Below are 18,688 nucleotides of genomic sequence, written 5' to 3' on the forward strand. Positions count from 1 at the left end.
AGAAAGAAAGAAATGAAAAGGGGAAATAAAGGGAGATAGAGGAGAAGAGAGAATATCCCATGAATTCCTCAATAGCAGCCTCAAATTCTTTCTATAAAGCCTGTTATCATATGTATTCATTGAGCTAGGACACCATGCACAGTTTCTCATTTCAACATACCTAATATAATGTGGAAAAATGTTCTTGTACATAATTCTAATCTTCACTTTCCTTAACACTATTCTGTACAGTAATAATGATGATAAAATAATAATAGCTGCCTTTTGTAGTGCTGTTTGAGGTTTACAAAACACTACATATTTAATTTAACTCTCACAATAATCCTTTATGGTGGATGCTATTGTTGTTCCTATTTAATAGATAATAATAACTTACATTTATATAGCTTTTTAGGGATTGAATAGTGATTTCCATTTGCTAACTCATTCACTAGTTGAGGAAATAGAGAGTGAATGAGGTTAACTGCCTTGCTCATAGTGACTCCGACCAAGGAATATCCAAAGGCAGATCAAAGCCCGCCATGACAAAGAGCTTGCAGCTTTGCTTTTTGGAGTTAAATTCTTCCTTCCAGAGGTCACAGCATCAGTCAGTAGAAAGTATTGCAATTATCATGAGTCTCTTAGAATCAAGCCCTGTGTCATCAATGAATTGGCCAGCAGCATTGCATCCAAGTTTATAAAAAAGCAGTGTGTCTTTGGTTCTCATTCATCCTAAGATCATAGATTTTGTGCTAGATAGGGCCTGAGAGACAATGAAGTCTAGTCCTATTTTATAGATGAAGAATCTGACACTTGCAGAGGCTGAGTGATGTTTTTATAATCACACAGGAAATTTAACCAACGCCCTCTCAGTCTATTCCCGTGCTCCTTAAACTGAGTTTTGTTCTTAACCTGGGGCCCATGAAGTCTACCTACTGAGGCTCTACTGTTGGTGGTAAGAGAGCCTGTTTACTAAGGGAACTTTAAAGGAGGCAAAGATCCCTGTCATCAGGTGGACTTCTTTTTCCCTTTGATCATCTCATTCTTAAAATTCACAGGCTAGCACATGAGGTGACTCTCCTGCTCCTGACTTAAATTCCCTGCTCATGGCAAAGATAGTGAACATATGGTGTTCCCCTTCAGCTCTTCAGAGAAACTTAGAAAGTCACTGTTTCATTATTGTGTTTTATTTTTCTGGATTCTTTCTTTCTTGTTATTTAGGCTCTGTGATATGGTGTTCCTTTTGTGTGTGTGTGTGGGGGGGGTTATAAGTCAAAAGAATGGATCTATTTTCAAAAATAAGTGATTGAAAAATAAAACTATGAAATGGATGTGTGTGTATGGGAGTGTTTGTGACAGAAAGGGAGAGGGGGGATAGAGAAAATAAGAAAAGAAAGTGAATTAAGTGAATTACGATTGTTTCCTTCCTCATTTGTCTCAGACATCACATAAAATATTATGTAATGGGAAGTTTGTAAATCCCTAAAGGATCTTAATCCTTCCTGCTTTTCTGATATTATGTAAAATCTGGACTGAGAAATTTTGGCAACCCTACACAAGGACCATTTGCTCACCTATTCTATTTCTTTGTTTGAGTTGGATTGTTTTTTTAATAATATAGCCATTCCAAGTCCCTCTGCCCCTTGTTGCATATATCCCAATGGCAGCAAGCTATTTTCTTTGTCAATTAGCAACCTTTATCTCATTGTGTTTTTCTTTTTCCTCCTGGAGACATTTGGTTCTTCTTTTTTTCTACCAAGCAAATAATTTCTTGGCTCATCAAAAAAGCTTTTGTATTTTTCTGTCTTCCGAGCATCTGGTACTCAAAGACCCTGCTTGGGACATTAATCCTGATGGAATATATACAATGCCAGTGATGTTTCCGTCTAATGCATTAAGCTTAACAGTTCAGGCTGTAAAGTGTTTACCTAACAATTCTCTGTCCAAAACTGAAGCTCATATTATATCTCCAATCACATCTGCTTAGCCCCCTTCAGTTAGCTTAGTTCTGCCTTAACTAGGCTTTGTGACACAATGTGATCTGTTTAGCAAATACTTTAGCTTGCATTCAAACTGGCAGGTAAGATTACAGCGGACAGAACCCATTCTTTTAAAATATACAGAATGATGAAATGGCAAGGTGATTTGATCTGTTCAATTAATTTAAAAAATGATTTTATTCCATGAAATTTCATTCTTCTGGTACAAAGATGAGGTACCAACAATAGTTTAAAAAATATTAAATGGTTACTATATAATTAAAAAATGTGGGGAAAGAAACAAAGTGGGAAAGAAAGGCAAAAATATCTCTTGTTCTCCAGGAACTCATAGACTAATGAGGGAGACCTCATGTAAACTTCTGTGCACATGCATTCAGAAGAAATTAGAGGTAATCTCAGAGAGGAAGATAATGGAATTGTGGCAGTCAAAGAAAGGCTTCTTTCAAAGAACAGAATTGGAGTTACAACTTGAAAAAAACCTGGAAGCAAAACTGAAGAGAATATTATGAGCCTAAGGGATAGCCAGTAAAAAGAAATAGAGTTGAGGAGTTGAAATCCAGAGTCTCTGGATCATAAATTCTATGGAGGGAAGTAAAGTAAATGAAGAGCAAGAAGGTAGGAATTGACAAGTCTGGAAAGGACACATGGACACTTTCTACTAGAAGGAAAGAGAATTCACTAACTTCAGACCAAAGTTTATAGGTTAATCCATTATGTTAAAAGCAAGTTAATTCTTTTTGACTTACTTAAATGAATACTTTTAAAATCATAAATCAAAAACTACTCTGTCTTTGACTTGTGATCTTAGAGAGTTTCCTGAACACCAGAGAAATCAGATGATTTACTCATGGTCACACAGTCTAAGGGAAATGAACCCATATCTACTTGATTCCAAGCATACTCATCTACTTTTCTATTGACTTTGTTCACAGACCAATATATGAAATGTAGTAAAACTTTGTTTGTTAGTTTGAACCAATTTTTGGGCAAAGGCAAGCACAGAAATTTAAAAATTACATCAGTGAATTGTCTTCTTCTTCATAGGACCGAGCTCAAAACCTTAATGAACGGAGAACAAGTACTACCACGCTCACAATAGATGTCCTTGATGGAGATGATCTGGGGCCAATGTTTCTTCCTTGTGTCCTAGTGCCCAATACTCGAGACTGCCGCCCTCTCACCTACCAAGCAGCTATTCCAGAACTGAGAACACCGGTAAATATACTCTGGTCTTATTCCTTCCCACTTTACTACTGTAACTAAAAATAAGCATCACTTCAGGGACTGAACAAACCAAATGGGTAAGTTGAATGAAATTGGATACATAGACATTTAAATTGTTTTGTGGATAATTGTCTATAGATGTTCAGAAAGAATGATACATGTGGCCTTCAAAAAGAGACTTTAAGTAATGCAGAAAAATTAGAAAAATATTAATGAAAACATGTGAAAACACAACTTTTCATCTCTATAGATTCATTTATGCTTCATCAGCAAATCTTGGTATATTTTAGTGTATAGTTTTTGTAGTTGTTGTTGTTTTAATTTTCTTTCTAAAGCCCTTAAGAGCCTTAAGATACAATATCCCTACACAATGATCAAAACATGTTCCACTAATGCCTGCAAATACTGAGCTTGGAAAAAAATTCAGCCAATATTCCATAGACATTGAAAAAAAATACTTTAAGAATGGTAAAGCTTAGGATTTGCAGTTATTTAAATTATATATATACATAATTATATATGCATACATACACATTCAGAAATATATACATATATATCCAATTTAATTTCTCCATGACCTCAGGCCCTATTAATGTGTGCCAGTTATGTAAAACTAGCTTATTTCTACTCAGATTTTAGAAATATTAGTGATCATTTGATCCAGGAGTACTTAAATCTTTTGAGTCAGAAACTCTTTTGCCATAATGGGCCTTTTCTTGAAATAATGGTTTTAACTGCAGAAAATAAGATGCATAAAATTGCAAAGGACTATACCCTATATTATATGGACATTACACTATAGGAAATGCAATTATAAGAATATATATTGAAAGTCTGCTAGGTGGTCCAGTGAAGAGAAAACCAAGCTTGGTGTTAGGAAGAACTGAGCTCAAATCCAGCCTCAAATACTCAGTAGCTAAGTGGCCATAGATAAGTCATTTAACTTGTTTGTCTTGATCATTCAGATAATAAAATGGCAATCCAGTTCATTATCTTTGCCAAGAAAACCCCCATATTCAGTTTCCAGTGTCACAAAGAGTCAGGTCTGACTCAATGACTAAAGAACAATATTAATTTAAGGTCAACAGATCATAATCTGAATGATTTCCTAATCTTATCCTCTTTTCTATTCTATATAACTTTCAGAATAAAGTGTTCATTTCTAGACCTTCACTCAGATAGCAGAGACAATTGAATTCAGCCAGAATTTATTAATCATCTACCATGGGCAAGATCCTGGGGAAATGAGATCATACACAGAGAGCAAGTATTTTTTGAACAGTTTACTTTCTACCTGAGATTATGTCATAAAAACAGAAGAGAGTAATCTTGGGGAATTTGAGAAGGAAATAAACCTCAATTTAAAGAGAGGCTTTTGATAAGTGATGGTGCTGAAGAGAAACCTTGAAGGAACTTTAGGATTTAAAATACAAAGCTGGGAAAGGAGTGCTTTCCTGGAACCTGAAATGGATTGTGGTAAAACATTAGATAATGCTGAATCCTAAAAATGAGTAGCCTGCTTGTCTGGATCATCTTTCATATGACGTGGAGCAGTGTTGCATAATTCTAGAAATGTAGGAGGTAGCCAGCCTGTGAAGGTTTTTTTTTTTTTTCAAAACATATGCATGGATAATTTTTCAACATTGACTCTTGCAAAACCTTGTGTTCCACTTCCCCCTCTTCCTCCCATACCCTTCCCTAGGTGGCAAGTAATCCAATATACGCTAAACATGGTAAAATATATATGTTAAATCTAACATATGCATACATTTATACAATTATCTTGCTGCACAGGAAAAATCAGATAAAAAGGGGAAAATAAGAAAGAAAATAAAATGCAAGCTAATAACAACAAAAAGCATGAAAATGCTATGTTATGATCCACACTCAATTCTCACAGAATTCTCTGGGTACAGATAGCTCTCTTCATCACAAGATTATTGGAACCGGTCTGAATCATCTCATTGTTGAAAAGAGCCACATCTATCAAAATTGATCCTCATATAATATTGTTGCTCATTTCACTTAGCATGGTTCATGTAAGACTCTCTAGGCCTCTCTGAAATCATCCTACTGACCATTTCTTATAGAACAATAATATTCCATAACATTCATATACTTTATCTTATTCAGCCGTTCTCCAACTGATGGGTATCCACTCAGTTTCCAGTTTCTTGACACTACAAAAAGGGTTCCCCAAAACATTTTTGCACACATGGATCCCATTTCCTCCTTTGGGATATAAACCCATTAGAAACACTGCTGGATCAAAGGGTACACATTTTGATAGTTCTTTGGGCATAGTTCCAAAGTGCTCTCCAGAAAGATTAGATCAGTTCAGAGTTCCACCAACAATGTATTAGTATCCCGATTTTCCCACATCTCCTCCATCTTTTCCTGTCATCTTTGCCAATCTTAGAGGTATATAGTGGTACTCCAGAGTTGTCTTAATTTCAATTTTTTTGCTCAATAGTGTTTTAAAGCATCTTTTCATATGATTAAAATGGTTTCAATTTCTTCATCTAAAAATTGATCAGTTGGAGAAGGGCTTGAATTCTTTTAAATTTGAATCAATTATTTATATATTTTAGAAATGAGGCTTTTATCATAACGTTTGAATGTAAATTTTTTTCCAGTTTATTGCTTTACTTCTAATCTTGTCTGCATTAGTTTTGTTTGTATAAAAACTTTTTATCTTAATATAATCAAAATTATTTAGTGTTCAATAATGATTTCTAGTTCTTCATTAGTCACAAATTCCTTCCTTCTCCACAAATCGGAGAGGTAAACTATCCTTTGTTCTTCTAATTTGCTTATAATATCACTCCTTATGTCTAAATCAAGAACCCATTTTGATCTTATATTGGTGTATGGTGTATGGTGTTAGGTATGGGTCAATGTCCTAGTTTCTGACATGCTAATTTCCAATTTTCCCAGCAGTTTTTGTCAAATAGTTTGTTCTTATCCCAAAAGCTGAGGTCTTTGGGTTTGTCAAACACTAGATTATAATAGTCTTTGAGTGTTTTGTCCTGTGAACCTAACCTAATTCTATTTCTTAGCCAGTACCAAATGGTTTTGATGACCACTGCTTATAATATAGTTTTAAGTATGGCACAGCTAGACTACCCTCATTGGCTTTTTTTTTTCCATTGATTCCCTTGACATTCTTGGCCTTTTTTTTTCTTCCAGGTGAATTTTGTTTTTAATTTTTTCTAGATCTGTAGAATAATTTATTGGGAGTTTGACTGGTTTGGCACTGAATAAATAGATTGATTTAGGTAGAATTGTCATTTTTATAGTATTTACTCGGCCTACCCATGAACACTTGATATTTTTCTGATTGAGTAGATCTAATTTTATTTGTCTGGAAACTGTTTTATAGTCGTGTTCATATAGTTCCTGACTTTGCCTTGGCACATAGACTCCCAAGTATTTTATATCATTGACATTTTAAATAGAATTTCTTTTTATATCTCTTGCTGTTGGACTTTGTTGGTAATATATAAAAATGGTGATGATTTATGTGGATTTATTTTGTATCCTGCAACTTTATAAAAGTTGTGAATTGTTTCTAATAGTTTTTTTAGTTGATTCTCTAGGATTCTATAAGTATACCATCATCTCATCTACAAAGAGTGATAATTTTGTTTCCTCATTACCAACTCTAATTTCTTTAATCTCCTTTTTTCTCTTATTGCCAAAGCTAACATTTCCAATACAATAGTGAATAGTAATGGTGATAGTGGGCAACCTTGTTTCACCCCTGATTTTAATAGGAATGGTTCTAGTTTGTTTCTATTACATATGATGCTTGCTGATGGTTTTAAATAGATGCTGCTGGTCATTTTATTTTTATTTCTATACTCTCTAGTGTTTTTAATAGGAATGGGTATTGGCTTTTATCTAATCCTTTTTCTGCATCTATTGAGATAATCATATGATTTTTGTTAATTTGGTTATTGATATAGTCAATTATGCCAATAGTTTTCCTAATATTGAACCAGCTCTGAATTCATAGTATAAATCCTACTTGTTTGTGACATATTATCCAGGGGATGGCTTTCTGTAATCTCTTTGCCAATATTTTATTAAGATTTTTGCATCAATATTCATTAGAAAAATTGGTCTGTAATTTTCTTTCTCTGTTTTCATCCTACCTGGTTTAGCTATCAGCACCATATCTGTGCCATAAAAGGAATTTGATAGGAGCCATTCTTTCCCTATTTTTCAAATACTTTGCATAGTACTGGAATTAATTGTTCTTTAAATGTTCAGCAGAATTGTGAAGATCTTTAAATGCTTTGTTTGTTTGTTTGTTTGTTTGGTCATGTATGATTCTTCATGACACCATTTGGGGTTTGCTTGGAAGAAATACTAGCATGGCTGGCCATTTCTACAAATTCTCCATATTATTAACAGATGTGAAAAGTGAGGTAAATGCAATTAATAGACTTTTTCAGAATCACATTGCTAGTATCTGAGATCAGATTTCAACCCAAGAACATAAGTTTTCCTGACTACAGATCTCATGCTCTATCCACTAATTTATCTAGCTGTTCCCCTTAAATACCCTGGAAAGGATTATTTAATCTTTGAGATAATATGGAATCACTAGAATTTACTAAAAATAGGAGTGACATAGTTAGATTTGTGCATTAGAAAAAAAATATTAACAGTTGGGTGAAAAAATGAATTGGAGTGAGTAAGAAAGAAGAAAATAAGTTTTTATTCCATGGCTGCTTTGTGCCAGGCACTGTGCTAAGTGCTTTATAAATATTAAGTAATTTTATGCTCCCAACAACCTAGGAAGGAGATTCTATTATTGTTCAATTTTATAATGAGGAGACTGAAACAGACAGAAGCAAAGTGACTTGGGCAATAATCATTAAGTCACAAAGGGCTGAGGCTAGATTTACATATGTATCTTTCAGACACCAACCTCAGAACTCTATCTACTGTACCATTAAGGTGCCTGTAAAAGGACAGATTTGATGCAGGTGGGCTAAATTAGAAATTTGCTTCAATATTTCAGTTAAAAGTTTAAAAAATAAAAAAAAATTCAGTTAAAAATTCAGTTCAATTCAGTTCAAAATTTCAGGCATAATATTTCATGAGCAACAGTGATTACTTTGTGAGTAGAAAGGAAAAAAAGAGAGAAAAGTGTTGAGTGCTAGAAAACATGAGGTTTAGAGATTGGATATTTAGGAAGAGGGAAATGGCATTGGGTTATGTCCCTGACTGATGGAGCTACATTCTGCAGTAACAAAAGGAAAAATGGGAAGAATAATTGGGGGAAATTAATAATGATGTCTGTTTTGGACATGTTGAGTTTGAGATGTTTAAAAGAAATCTAATTGAAAATGTTCAATAGGCAGATAACACTTTGCCCAAATTCATATGGTGACAGGATATTCAAATATTCTCGATTATATCAAATCAGCTAGATGAACTTTATTATTGTGCTCCCCAAAGCTTATAGATGTGACTATAGAACAATTGTAAATGATATCTGAAAAATCATACATAACAGGTGTACTATGAGATTGAAGAAGGGCAAGTATAGTGATCTGACATAAAACAGAAAAGAATTTAGGCTTCAGTCTTTAAACCAGTGACTTTAGGGGAATCCTATAGCAGAACACTAAAGCAATGATTAGTAAATATCTCAAAAGGGAAATTGGTGACTTCATCAAGAAGGGGTCATGCTAGACTAATGTCAATTCCTTGATTGAGAGGAACTTGAAATTAGAAAATGAAAAGAATATACTGGATAGAGATTGTCCAGGACAAATATTTTTTATAAAATATATCATCCTATTTTTAGAGAGATGATGGAGAAATGTGAACTGGAAGATAACATAGTGGCTGTAGAGAGGCTAGATGAATGGATTAAAAGAATAAGAGGTCAAGGTCAAGGTCAAGAAGGTAGGAGGTTACCCATTCAGGGCAGGGATCTCTTCAAGGCCCTATATTCTGGGCCTTGTTTTCTAGTCCCTTTTATCAATGACTTGGATAAAGGTATCACTGGTAAAGTCAGTAACTTTTCAGATAGCATAAATCTTGGGAATTAGCTAACACACTGGATGACAGAAGCAGGAACCAAAAAGGATTTTTGCAGGTGAAAGAATGAGGGTGAATCTAATAATATGAATGGGATAAATGTGAGGTATTCATTTAGGTACCAAGAAAATGAACACCACAAATATAATACAGGAGAGAGATAAACAGACATCTGAATAGATAAAAAAGATCTGGGGGCTTTTAGTGGATTATAATTGCAAGGAGTCAACAATATGGTAGTCCAGCTAGAAAGCCAAATGCATTCTAGAACTATATTAGGAAGGAAATAAGGAGGTAAAAATCTCATCTTTTTGATCATCCCACTTTCTCTGGGATTTTTTGGAGAACCAGAATTTTAAGAATAACAGTGACAAGCTGCCCATAAAAGATCAAGAAAAGTGGTACAGTTTTTTGACTGAGTCATGACATTAGCAGCTAGGTGGGGGCAACAATGAATAGAGTAGATATGATCTGGGATCAGTAAGACTTGAGATCAAATGCTGCCTCAGACACTTACTAGCTGTATGACACAGGCCAAAGCCACAGTTATTTTCTGCCTCATTTTCTTCCTCTGTGTATTGGATACAATAATAGTACCTATCTTTCAGGATTGTTGTGAGAATTAAATGAAAGCATAATTACAAAACACTTAGCACAATGCATTGCATGTAGTAAGTTCCATATAAGTTTGAACTATTGTTGTTATCATCATGACACATATGGATTAGTTGAAGGAACTGTATATGTGAAGCCTGGGAAAAGAAGGCTGGCAGGTGGAGCATATGAGACATATTAAATACTTGAATGGCTAGCATATGAAGGAAAAATTAGAGTTTTTATTTCTTTAACCTAGAGGAAAGAAAAAACAACAAGAGGAATAAATGAAAGTTTTAAATAACTCAATATCAGCTTAATTTTAGGAATATATTCCCAAAAAAATCTGTCTGGAATGTAGTAGCCTGACCTGACAGGAGGTAATGGAATCCTCCATCTTGGAGCTTTTCAAAGCAGAAGTGAGATGAAGACTTATTAGGTATTTTATAACACGGAAGATTTGTGTGAATGAGATGGGCTTAATAATTCCTTAGACTCCATCTAGCTCTTGAGTTACCTGTTTTGTTAGATAACTCTCAGGAGAGTCTTAAGCTTAGTATAAACATCAAGGAGTCTTCAGCATGCAATTGATAATTGAATTCATGGCATCTTCTGAGATAAGAAAGAAGAAAAAAGGGTTCTGAATTGAATGTTGGGTTTTATTTACGATGGATATTTTACTTTCCAATTCATACACACCCCCTTTGTTTTTTTTAATTTTATTTTTTTCATTATAGCTTTTTATTGACAAAGTATATGCATGGGTAATTTTTCAACATTGACCCTTGCAAGAACTTCTGTTCCAACTTTCCCCTTCTTTCCCTCTATCCCCTCCCCTAGATGGCAGATAGTCCTATATATGTTAAATATGTTAAAATACATGTTAAATACAATATATGTATACATATTTATATGTATTGTATGTGTTTATTTATGTATTATATGTATTTATGTAGTTGTCTTGTTACAAAAGAAAAATTGGATTTAGAAAGAAGGTAAAAATAACCTGGGAAGAAAAACAAAAATACAAGCAAACAATAATAGAAAGAGTGTAAATGCTACGTTGTGGTCCACACTCATTTCCCAGTGTTCTTTCACTGGGTGTAGCTGGTTCTGTTTATCACTGATCAATTGGAACTGATTTGGATCCTCTCAATGTTGAAGATACTTCCATTAGAACTGAATCTCAAATAGTATTGTTATTGAAGATACACACCCCCTTTAGCATTAATACTTGAGGTACCTAAATATTAATATTTTTCCTTTAATTTTCCTTTCTTGAGATGTTTCATTCTTCTTGAATTCCATTCATTGATATTTCTGTGAAAATGTTTATTTGGTGATTCAGATTGTCAATGTCTTGCTTACAGAATATGGTAATAGTAAGTTTTACCAAAGAGACTCCGCATAAGTCATAATATTCATAAACAAAAATCATGCACAAATCATAATATTGAAAGAGACAATGTATTTAGAAAATTTTGCAAACCTTAAATCATTGCATAGATATCAGTTATATTGATGTTGTACTGTTATTATTAACAATTTTAACAATTTAACAAATTAATAATTATTAATGTTAAGATAATTAGATCATTCTGTGACCATACTCAAAAGTAGATGGAAGATGGGAAAACTAAAACTTGTCTCATGATATTCAATTTAAAGGATATTGAATATACTTGCCTCCCTCTCTCAATATAGGAACAAACTTGCCAACAATAATCAACTCCACCCCACCATGAAGACATTGTGTCTTCATGTCAAAATTTCTATCTCATCCATATAGAGTGTAGGGTGTGTTTAAGGGAAGACTGGCACCTTAGGGTAAGGGATGCTAATCTACTTAACTCTCACCTGTAGTTCCAAGAAGTTGTATCATGCACAATGGTCATATTCCACTCAACTCTTTTGGCAGGCAGTTAAGCATATGAAGACTTACCCTGATAGAATGAGTAGATGAGGACAAGTTGTTCCAATGACCATGAAGCCAGATGAAACAGGGCTAGTAATTGCTTAGAGCTTGGTTAGACATCATCGACACCAAGGTCATCCATTACATCTCAAGTCCTCATCACTCATCTTACCTCTGTCCGGCCATTGGACGGTGATAATTCTGGAAGAGAGAGTGTGGCCAGTGCCTCTGCAACTCTGACTTGTTGAAACGCAATTTTCACAAAAATCAAGACATAACAATATTGTTTTATCACTTCTACCTATCTCAAAATCATGTGATGATGGGTAAGTAATGAAGCAAACAGTATGGATATTCTGGGAACTATAATAACAATCTACACATAGGTGGTCTATGCCCATGTGTGTCTTCTTACTGGAAGGAGCAGTGAGATTTGGCAGTTCCATGGGTGTGTCTGAGCAGCCTTTTCAGGCTTCAGGAGAAGTTCCAGAAACAGATCAGAGGTCTGTACACAAGGTTTTTATATATGACCAAGACTCTTGATTCTGTCAATCATGAGGGCTTATGAAAAATTGGGTCAAAATTTGGTTGCCTAGAAAAGTTAATATAGCACATCAATTTCATTATGGCATGTTTGCTCTGTTCTGGATAATGGACAATGCTCTCAAACATTCCTGGTCACCATTGGAGTGAAAAAAGACTGTGTGCTTGCTCCCATGCTTTTTACCATGATATTTTCATCCATGTTGTCAAATGCCTTCAATGATGACAAACAGCGCATCAAAGTCAGCTACTATACTGATGGGAAATTCTTCAACTTGAAAAGGTTAGAAACCAAAGCTAAAGTGGAGGGAGTATTGGCTCATGAATTTTTGTTTGCACATGATTGCCTCTCAATATGACCTCCCAAGCTGAGACAGAGGAAAGTATTGGTTAATTCTCTGCTGATTGTGCTAATTTTGGTCTACCAGTTAAAATCAAGAAAACACAGGTACTCCATCAACCAGCATCCCACAATTCATATGTGGTATCATCAGTTAAGCAAATGGAGAAATTTTGAATGATATAATTAAGTTCACTTACCTTGGCAGTAAACTTTCTGAAGATGTCCACATGAGTAAAAAGTTTGACACATGCATTGCCAGACCTAACTCAGTGTTTGAGAAGCTCTGAAAGAAAGTGTGGGAGATGAGAGGTATTAGACTAAATACCAAACTGAGAGTATACAAAGCAAACTGACCTCATTGTTGTATATGAAACATGTATACATCAGCAAAATGTTTATAGCCTTCTAAGCTGCATCTCAAGCTCCCATTATTTTCAGCTTTCTAAGGCCATATTTGCATTTGCTCACATGAAGAGTCAGGAAGGAGGCTAACTAGCTTTTAATGAAGTTGCCATAAAATAATACTTTTTCAAAGAACGTTTGGGCTGAAACAAACCTTAATAATCAATTAGTCAAATTTGTGATTCAAAAGAAATCTCTTTTACAACAACCTGACAAGCAGTCATCTAGCTTCCAAGTGAAGACCTTTAGAAGTAGAAAGCATACTGTCTCCTGAGGGACCCATTAAACTTGGGACAACTCTAAGCATTAGTATGATTTTTCTTATATCGGGACACACTGAGTAAATGTAAGGAATGGGTATCTTTAAAAAGGAGAAATTAAATAACTCATTTATTCATCAATCCATTCATCTGCTCATTGATTCATTCCACTCATTTTGGTCACTTGTCAATCATTCCATTCCTTCATTCTTTCAGAGAATTCAGATATTCTGAACACTAAAAAATGTCAGTTTTTTTTTTTTTTTTGCTTAAATTTAGAAAACCTTTCCTAGTGAGGTGGTCATTTCATTCATTCATTGCTTTGTTCACTCATTCAATGAATCACAGTAGACACTCAAGGTTTTTGATCTTCCCCTCCCAGATTCATTCATTCATTCATTTAATTTTTTTTGGACTAGATGAAAAAGTAGAATATTTGCCTCAATTTCTACCCAGCCTTAAACTCTGTATTTGTGCAGCCTCAATCAAACCAAGTCCTGTTGAGGACCTTAGCTTAAAAGGCCAAGGTCTTCCATTGCATTCAGAGCCATGTCCAGTTGTTCTGATCTATGTCTGGCCACTGAACCCAGATGACTCTGGAGAGGAAAGTGAGGCAGCTGACCTTGCACAGCCCTCCCTCACTTAAATCTAATTCACTTATATGTCATGTCTTCCCCTCCTTGATGTCATGGTCCTCTTCAAGAATAAAGGACAAACAGCAAATAACAATAGCAATTCATAGTAGTAATGACATTGATATCTATATCTATGAATATAACCTATATGTGGCCATTTTTCCTTTTTTAGATCTGTTATATAAAAATTCATATGTTATTAGATTTATTTACATTCGTGGCAATTTTTTTTCACTTTAGTGAGAAAGTTAATTTTTTTTTTTCATTAAGTAAAGGTTGTTGAAGTCGTAATAATTTCTATTGGAGTGGAGGTGAATCAGTGTTTCATATATATTCATGTTATCTGATAATTAAATAATACAGACAAATCTGACTTCAAAACTGTTCTCACTCATTTGACCCTGGACAGACTACTTAGCTGTTCTCTTCCTCAGTTTTCTTATTTGTAAAGTGGAGAAAATAATTTCCCCTACCTCCGAAGGTTATCTGATATTCAAATTAGATAATATTTGTAAAGCACTAAAACCTGGGATATCTAAGTATTACCTTAATGTTAGCAATATAAGTGAAAACATCAAGCATTCCTTTGCTTCGTACACACACACACACACACACTATATATATATATATACATACATCTGTATGTGTATATATATATATGTATATACATATATACATATATATATATACACACACACACACATACATACATACACACACACACCATTAACACTTAATGGTATCCAGTACATGATTGCTTCAGGAAGCAATATCTAGAGTTTTCTTGAATCTTTAGTTCTTCTTGGTATGGGATAGAAAATACAATGAAGATGCCATAAAGAATGACATTGGGAAATGATTCTATTTCTATGTGACCTGACTCTTTGGTATCTTACATAAAGGACGGCATCATTGACAGGATAGTCTGCTATAGGTTCCCTGTGAATTATCTGGGCAATTAATAGGATCCATGAACTTGAAACAGACCTTCTGGTGTCTATGTCAGTGCCGTCTTCCCCTTGAATTCTCTTTTTTCCTTCTGTTTTCCATTAATGTTTCTGGGGAAATTCCTACAGAGTTCAATCAGCCCAGACCCTTGCTAGGAATAGTGAGAGAACAAGCCATTTCTGTCAGCCAAACAGGACATGATGACTTTAATTACAGACTAACTGATCTTTTCTTGAATTAATTCTTCAAAAGTTTGAAAGCTTTGACACTCACTAACCTTCCATCTGGATTTCATACATCCTGTCAATTACCACAGTGGGAGTTCTCAACTAGAGAAGCCATTCCTAGGTCTCTGCAAAGTGTAAAGCCTTTTGTGGTTCAAAAAGACTTGGAGATGGTTAATCACTTCAGTGCTTAACAACTGCACTAGGATATGATGTTTAAATATCTACTTCAGAGGACCATGTTTTCAATGAAATTTTAAAGGTTCAGAGAGGCACATTTCTAAAAACTAGAATGGAGTAGAAAAATGTAAGAAGACATCATTCAGGACCTCATTATATTTTTTTTTCATTGTAAAAATTGTCTAGCTAAAGTGGGAATTACTTTTTCATTCCATTGACAGAATAAAAATTGATATTGATGCTAAGTGAAGGGAGGTGTACACCTTATAACAGCTGTTAAAAGTGAGGACCTAAAACAGAGTAGCTCTACCATAACCATTTAAAGGATCACTGATTTAAAGTTGGAAGGGAGGTCATTTAGTCTAACCTCCTCATTTTAGAGATGAGAAATCAGAAGCAGAATGTTGAAAAGATTTGCCTGAATACTCCCAAGTAATAAAGGAAATGGGAAAGATTTGAACTCAGGGTGTTTGGCTCCTGACCCAACTCTCTATTACATATAATTGAACTTGACTTTGTGGATTTTCAGCTTCTGTTATGAGATTCTGCTCCTAGGATTTGGGCCATTCAATCAATCTCCCTATCTCACTTGAAAATATGTTAAAATGATGATGAACTAATTTTATAAAAATTAATTTTTATGATTGATCAGATTCTATGAAGTCACAGTTCAGGTGATGTCATCCCACAGTGGCAGAAAATCCAGCAGAACTTAGCAAACCAAATAAAACCTCTGATTTCTTTTATTTATGGGAATAAGAAGTATATACAAGTTTAATCTAAGCTATTTCCTCATTAACATATTGAAGGGAGCATTATTATTAAGAAGACAGTGTTTGAATTACATATTCACTAAGGTCACTTCCCATTTTGAGCTTCTGTATGATCATGTGAGACCCAAATAGACCAAAACAGGAATCTTTAAGAATGTCTTTAAAAATCTTTAAAAATCAAGAATTAAGGTGTATAAAAATTCTGTTATAAGGCAGCTCATTAGTTCATTCGGTGTGTTGCTGTAAATAAGTCATAAGCCACATTTTGTTTCCTGAAACAGTGTATGTGTGTGTGTGTGTGTGTGTGTGTGTGTGTGTGTATTGAACACAGTGTGGTTATATATGTGTACATATGAGTAGCATATATAAGCCCTGCAAAGGTAGTTTTGGTCACAAATGTGAAAATCAGAAATAAATAAATGTATTTTTAAGTTTCTATAGGAAGTTTGATGTGATAAAAAAATCTGTATTTTATTATAAAAAAAATCAATTTCTCCACAATGCTTGTGGTTATTCCTCTCTAATATTCTACTTGAGAGATGGTTTAAGCTATATTAACATAATAAGAGAAATGATGGCCTGGTCACATAGCAATCATGAAAGCTTCCAAGTCCACATCCCAGATCCTCAACTGATATCGTTTTAATGACGGGAGAAAGGGATGAAGGGCTCTGGCCCATTAGAAAGACCCACTATCATGAATATATGAGGAGACAGGAAAGTGGATAGGAGTCACATGAGTTGGACAGACATTAGTGGATAATTACCTGAATCATTGTCAGGAACATCCAAATCATTGATGGCACATGTTCACTTTAGAATATGACTACTAATAGTAATCTATATTCTAATAATTATGTTAATTCTTTAAAGTCTTTGTCAGTGTTTGTTATGAGCCAGAACTTGAAACAAGGTGATAACTCAAGGGAGATGTTAGAATCCTAATGTTAACTCAATGGAATTGATACAATGCTTATTGGTTCACACCTTAGAGGGAATCCTTACAAAGTGATGTCAGTTGCCTAATTTAGCATGGTACTTAGCAAATCCTCTAGCTCACTAATGTATTTAAGTACTCATTGGAGTTCGCACTTTTGGGAGATTCACAAGTCAGTATTCAGTTAAGGCTGCCTCCAGAAAACCTCCCCAAGAAACCTACTCCCAGAGAGAACCATTATATTATACAAAAAGAAGAGAACACCACAAGTTTTTTCTTGTTAAAGTTAAAAAAAAAGTTTTACAATGCCCCAAACCACCATAAAATCAACTTCTATGAAAACTGAACATTGGGCCATTCGAACTGAGATCTGATCAAAATCAAAACCAGGGCAAGGTGATAAGAACATTGACCTAGGGAACTGGAAATTTAAAAAATGTTATAGAACTTTTACTCTTTAATGGGAAGGAAAAATGAATTTAATATTTGCTTAAAAAGAATAATTTCTTGAAATAAGAAAATAGCTCATTTTTCCTTTTTTTGCCCATAGTATCCCCCCATTCCTGCCATTTTCTGCTCTTCCTCATACAAAACATTTCATCTCCTGACTGAACTTTTCACTCTCTTTCCCTCCACCTCAAAATTTATTTCTCCTCTTGGATTCCTTGGTTTTATTCAAGTCCCAGCTAAAATCCAACATTTCACAAGAAGTCTTTCCTCATCTCCTTTGATGCTGGTTCTTTTCTAGGATGCTTGTCTATAAGTTTTTCTCCATAGAACTTGCTTTTACATAATTGTTTACATGTTGTCTCCTCTATTGAACTCCCTCATTGGAACTGGCTTTTTCTTCCCTTTTACCCCTTTACTTAGGTAGGTGTTTAATAAATTCTTATTAACTGACTGACTTCTTAAAGTCTATCTCAAGCTGTTTCCTTCCTCAGTAATGACCTCCCCAGCAGAGACCTCACCCACATTTATCATATTAGGGCCAAGATCTTGAAGTCTCTGGTTCTCAGCTATGGGAAATATTTTCTGGGTCTCTCCTTGAAAGCACTCTTCTATCTCTTCTCACCTATGTTGGCCCCAGGCTCTAGAATTCTAGGATAAAACTCGGGGGATCATATATAACAATCTGCAATGCTGCCTATACCATGGTTTGGATGGCCTATAGAATCACTACGTTAGTACATCTGTCTTAGTTTGAGGAGATACCTGGTTGATGACCTGGATAAGAAATGAGCAGGAGGAAGGGGGAAATCCAGGTTGTTTTTGGGAAATTATTCCTTGAAGAACTCCAAACTTCTCTCTTAATGAAAGACTCATTTTGAACAGTAGTATACTCCATGTGGAGTTGTGTCAAAATGATTCATGGTATAAATACCATATTACCCATAGACTACACATTATGGTATCCTCTCATGGAGAGTACCAGTGTGCAAAGAGGTATCCTGGCCCACCCTGAAGAAACATGGCTGCTGACCCTTCCCTTGAGATCTCCTACTTACAGGTCATGGACATTTTCTTCAAAAAGATAAATTAGAAGCAGTTACCTGAGAGAAAGGGAAAGTATAAGGTGTAGCCATTAACAAAGAATGGAAATCTCTGCTTGGAAATCTTGTGTGCAAACCATTTCAGATTATGGAAAACAAATGGTGCTTTTCTCACAACTTC

The 18,688-nt window shown here is 34.7% G+C and overlaps 1 protein-coding gene across 1 annotated transcript in view; it reads left to right on the forward strand.

The window, feature by feature from the left end:
* PCDH15 (protocadherin related 15) overlaps positions 1-18,688 on the forward strand; it is an 859,006-nt gene that overhangs the window by 316,446 nt on the left and 523,872 nt on the right. Inside the window, exon 7 of the mRNA XM_051973865.1 lies at positions 3,024-3,194. Within this exon, the coding sequence (XP_051829825.1) occupies positions 3,024-3,194 (171 nt within the window). The remainder of the gene's footprint in view (positions 1-3,023; positions 3,195-18,688) is intronic.

This window comes from Antechinus flavipes, chromosome 2 (genome assembly GCF_016432865.1).
Source record: "Antechinus flavipes isolate AdamAnt ecotype Samford, QLD, Australia chromosome 2, AdamAnt_v2, whole genome shotgun sequence".
In the NCBI taxonomy this organism is placed as follows: Eukaryota; Metazoa; Chordata; class Mammalia; order Dasyuromorphia; family Dasyuridae; genus Antechinus; species Antechinus flavipes.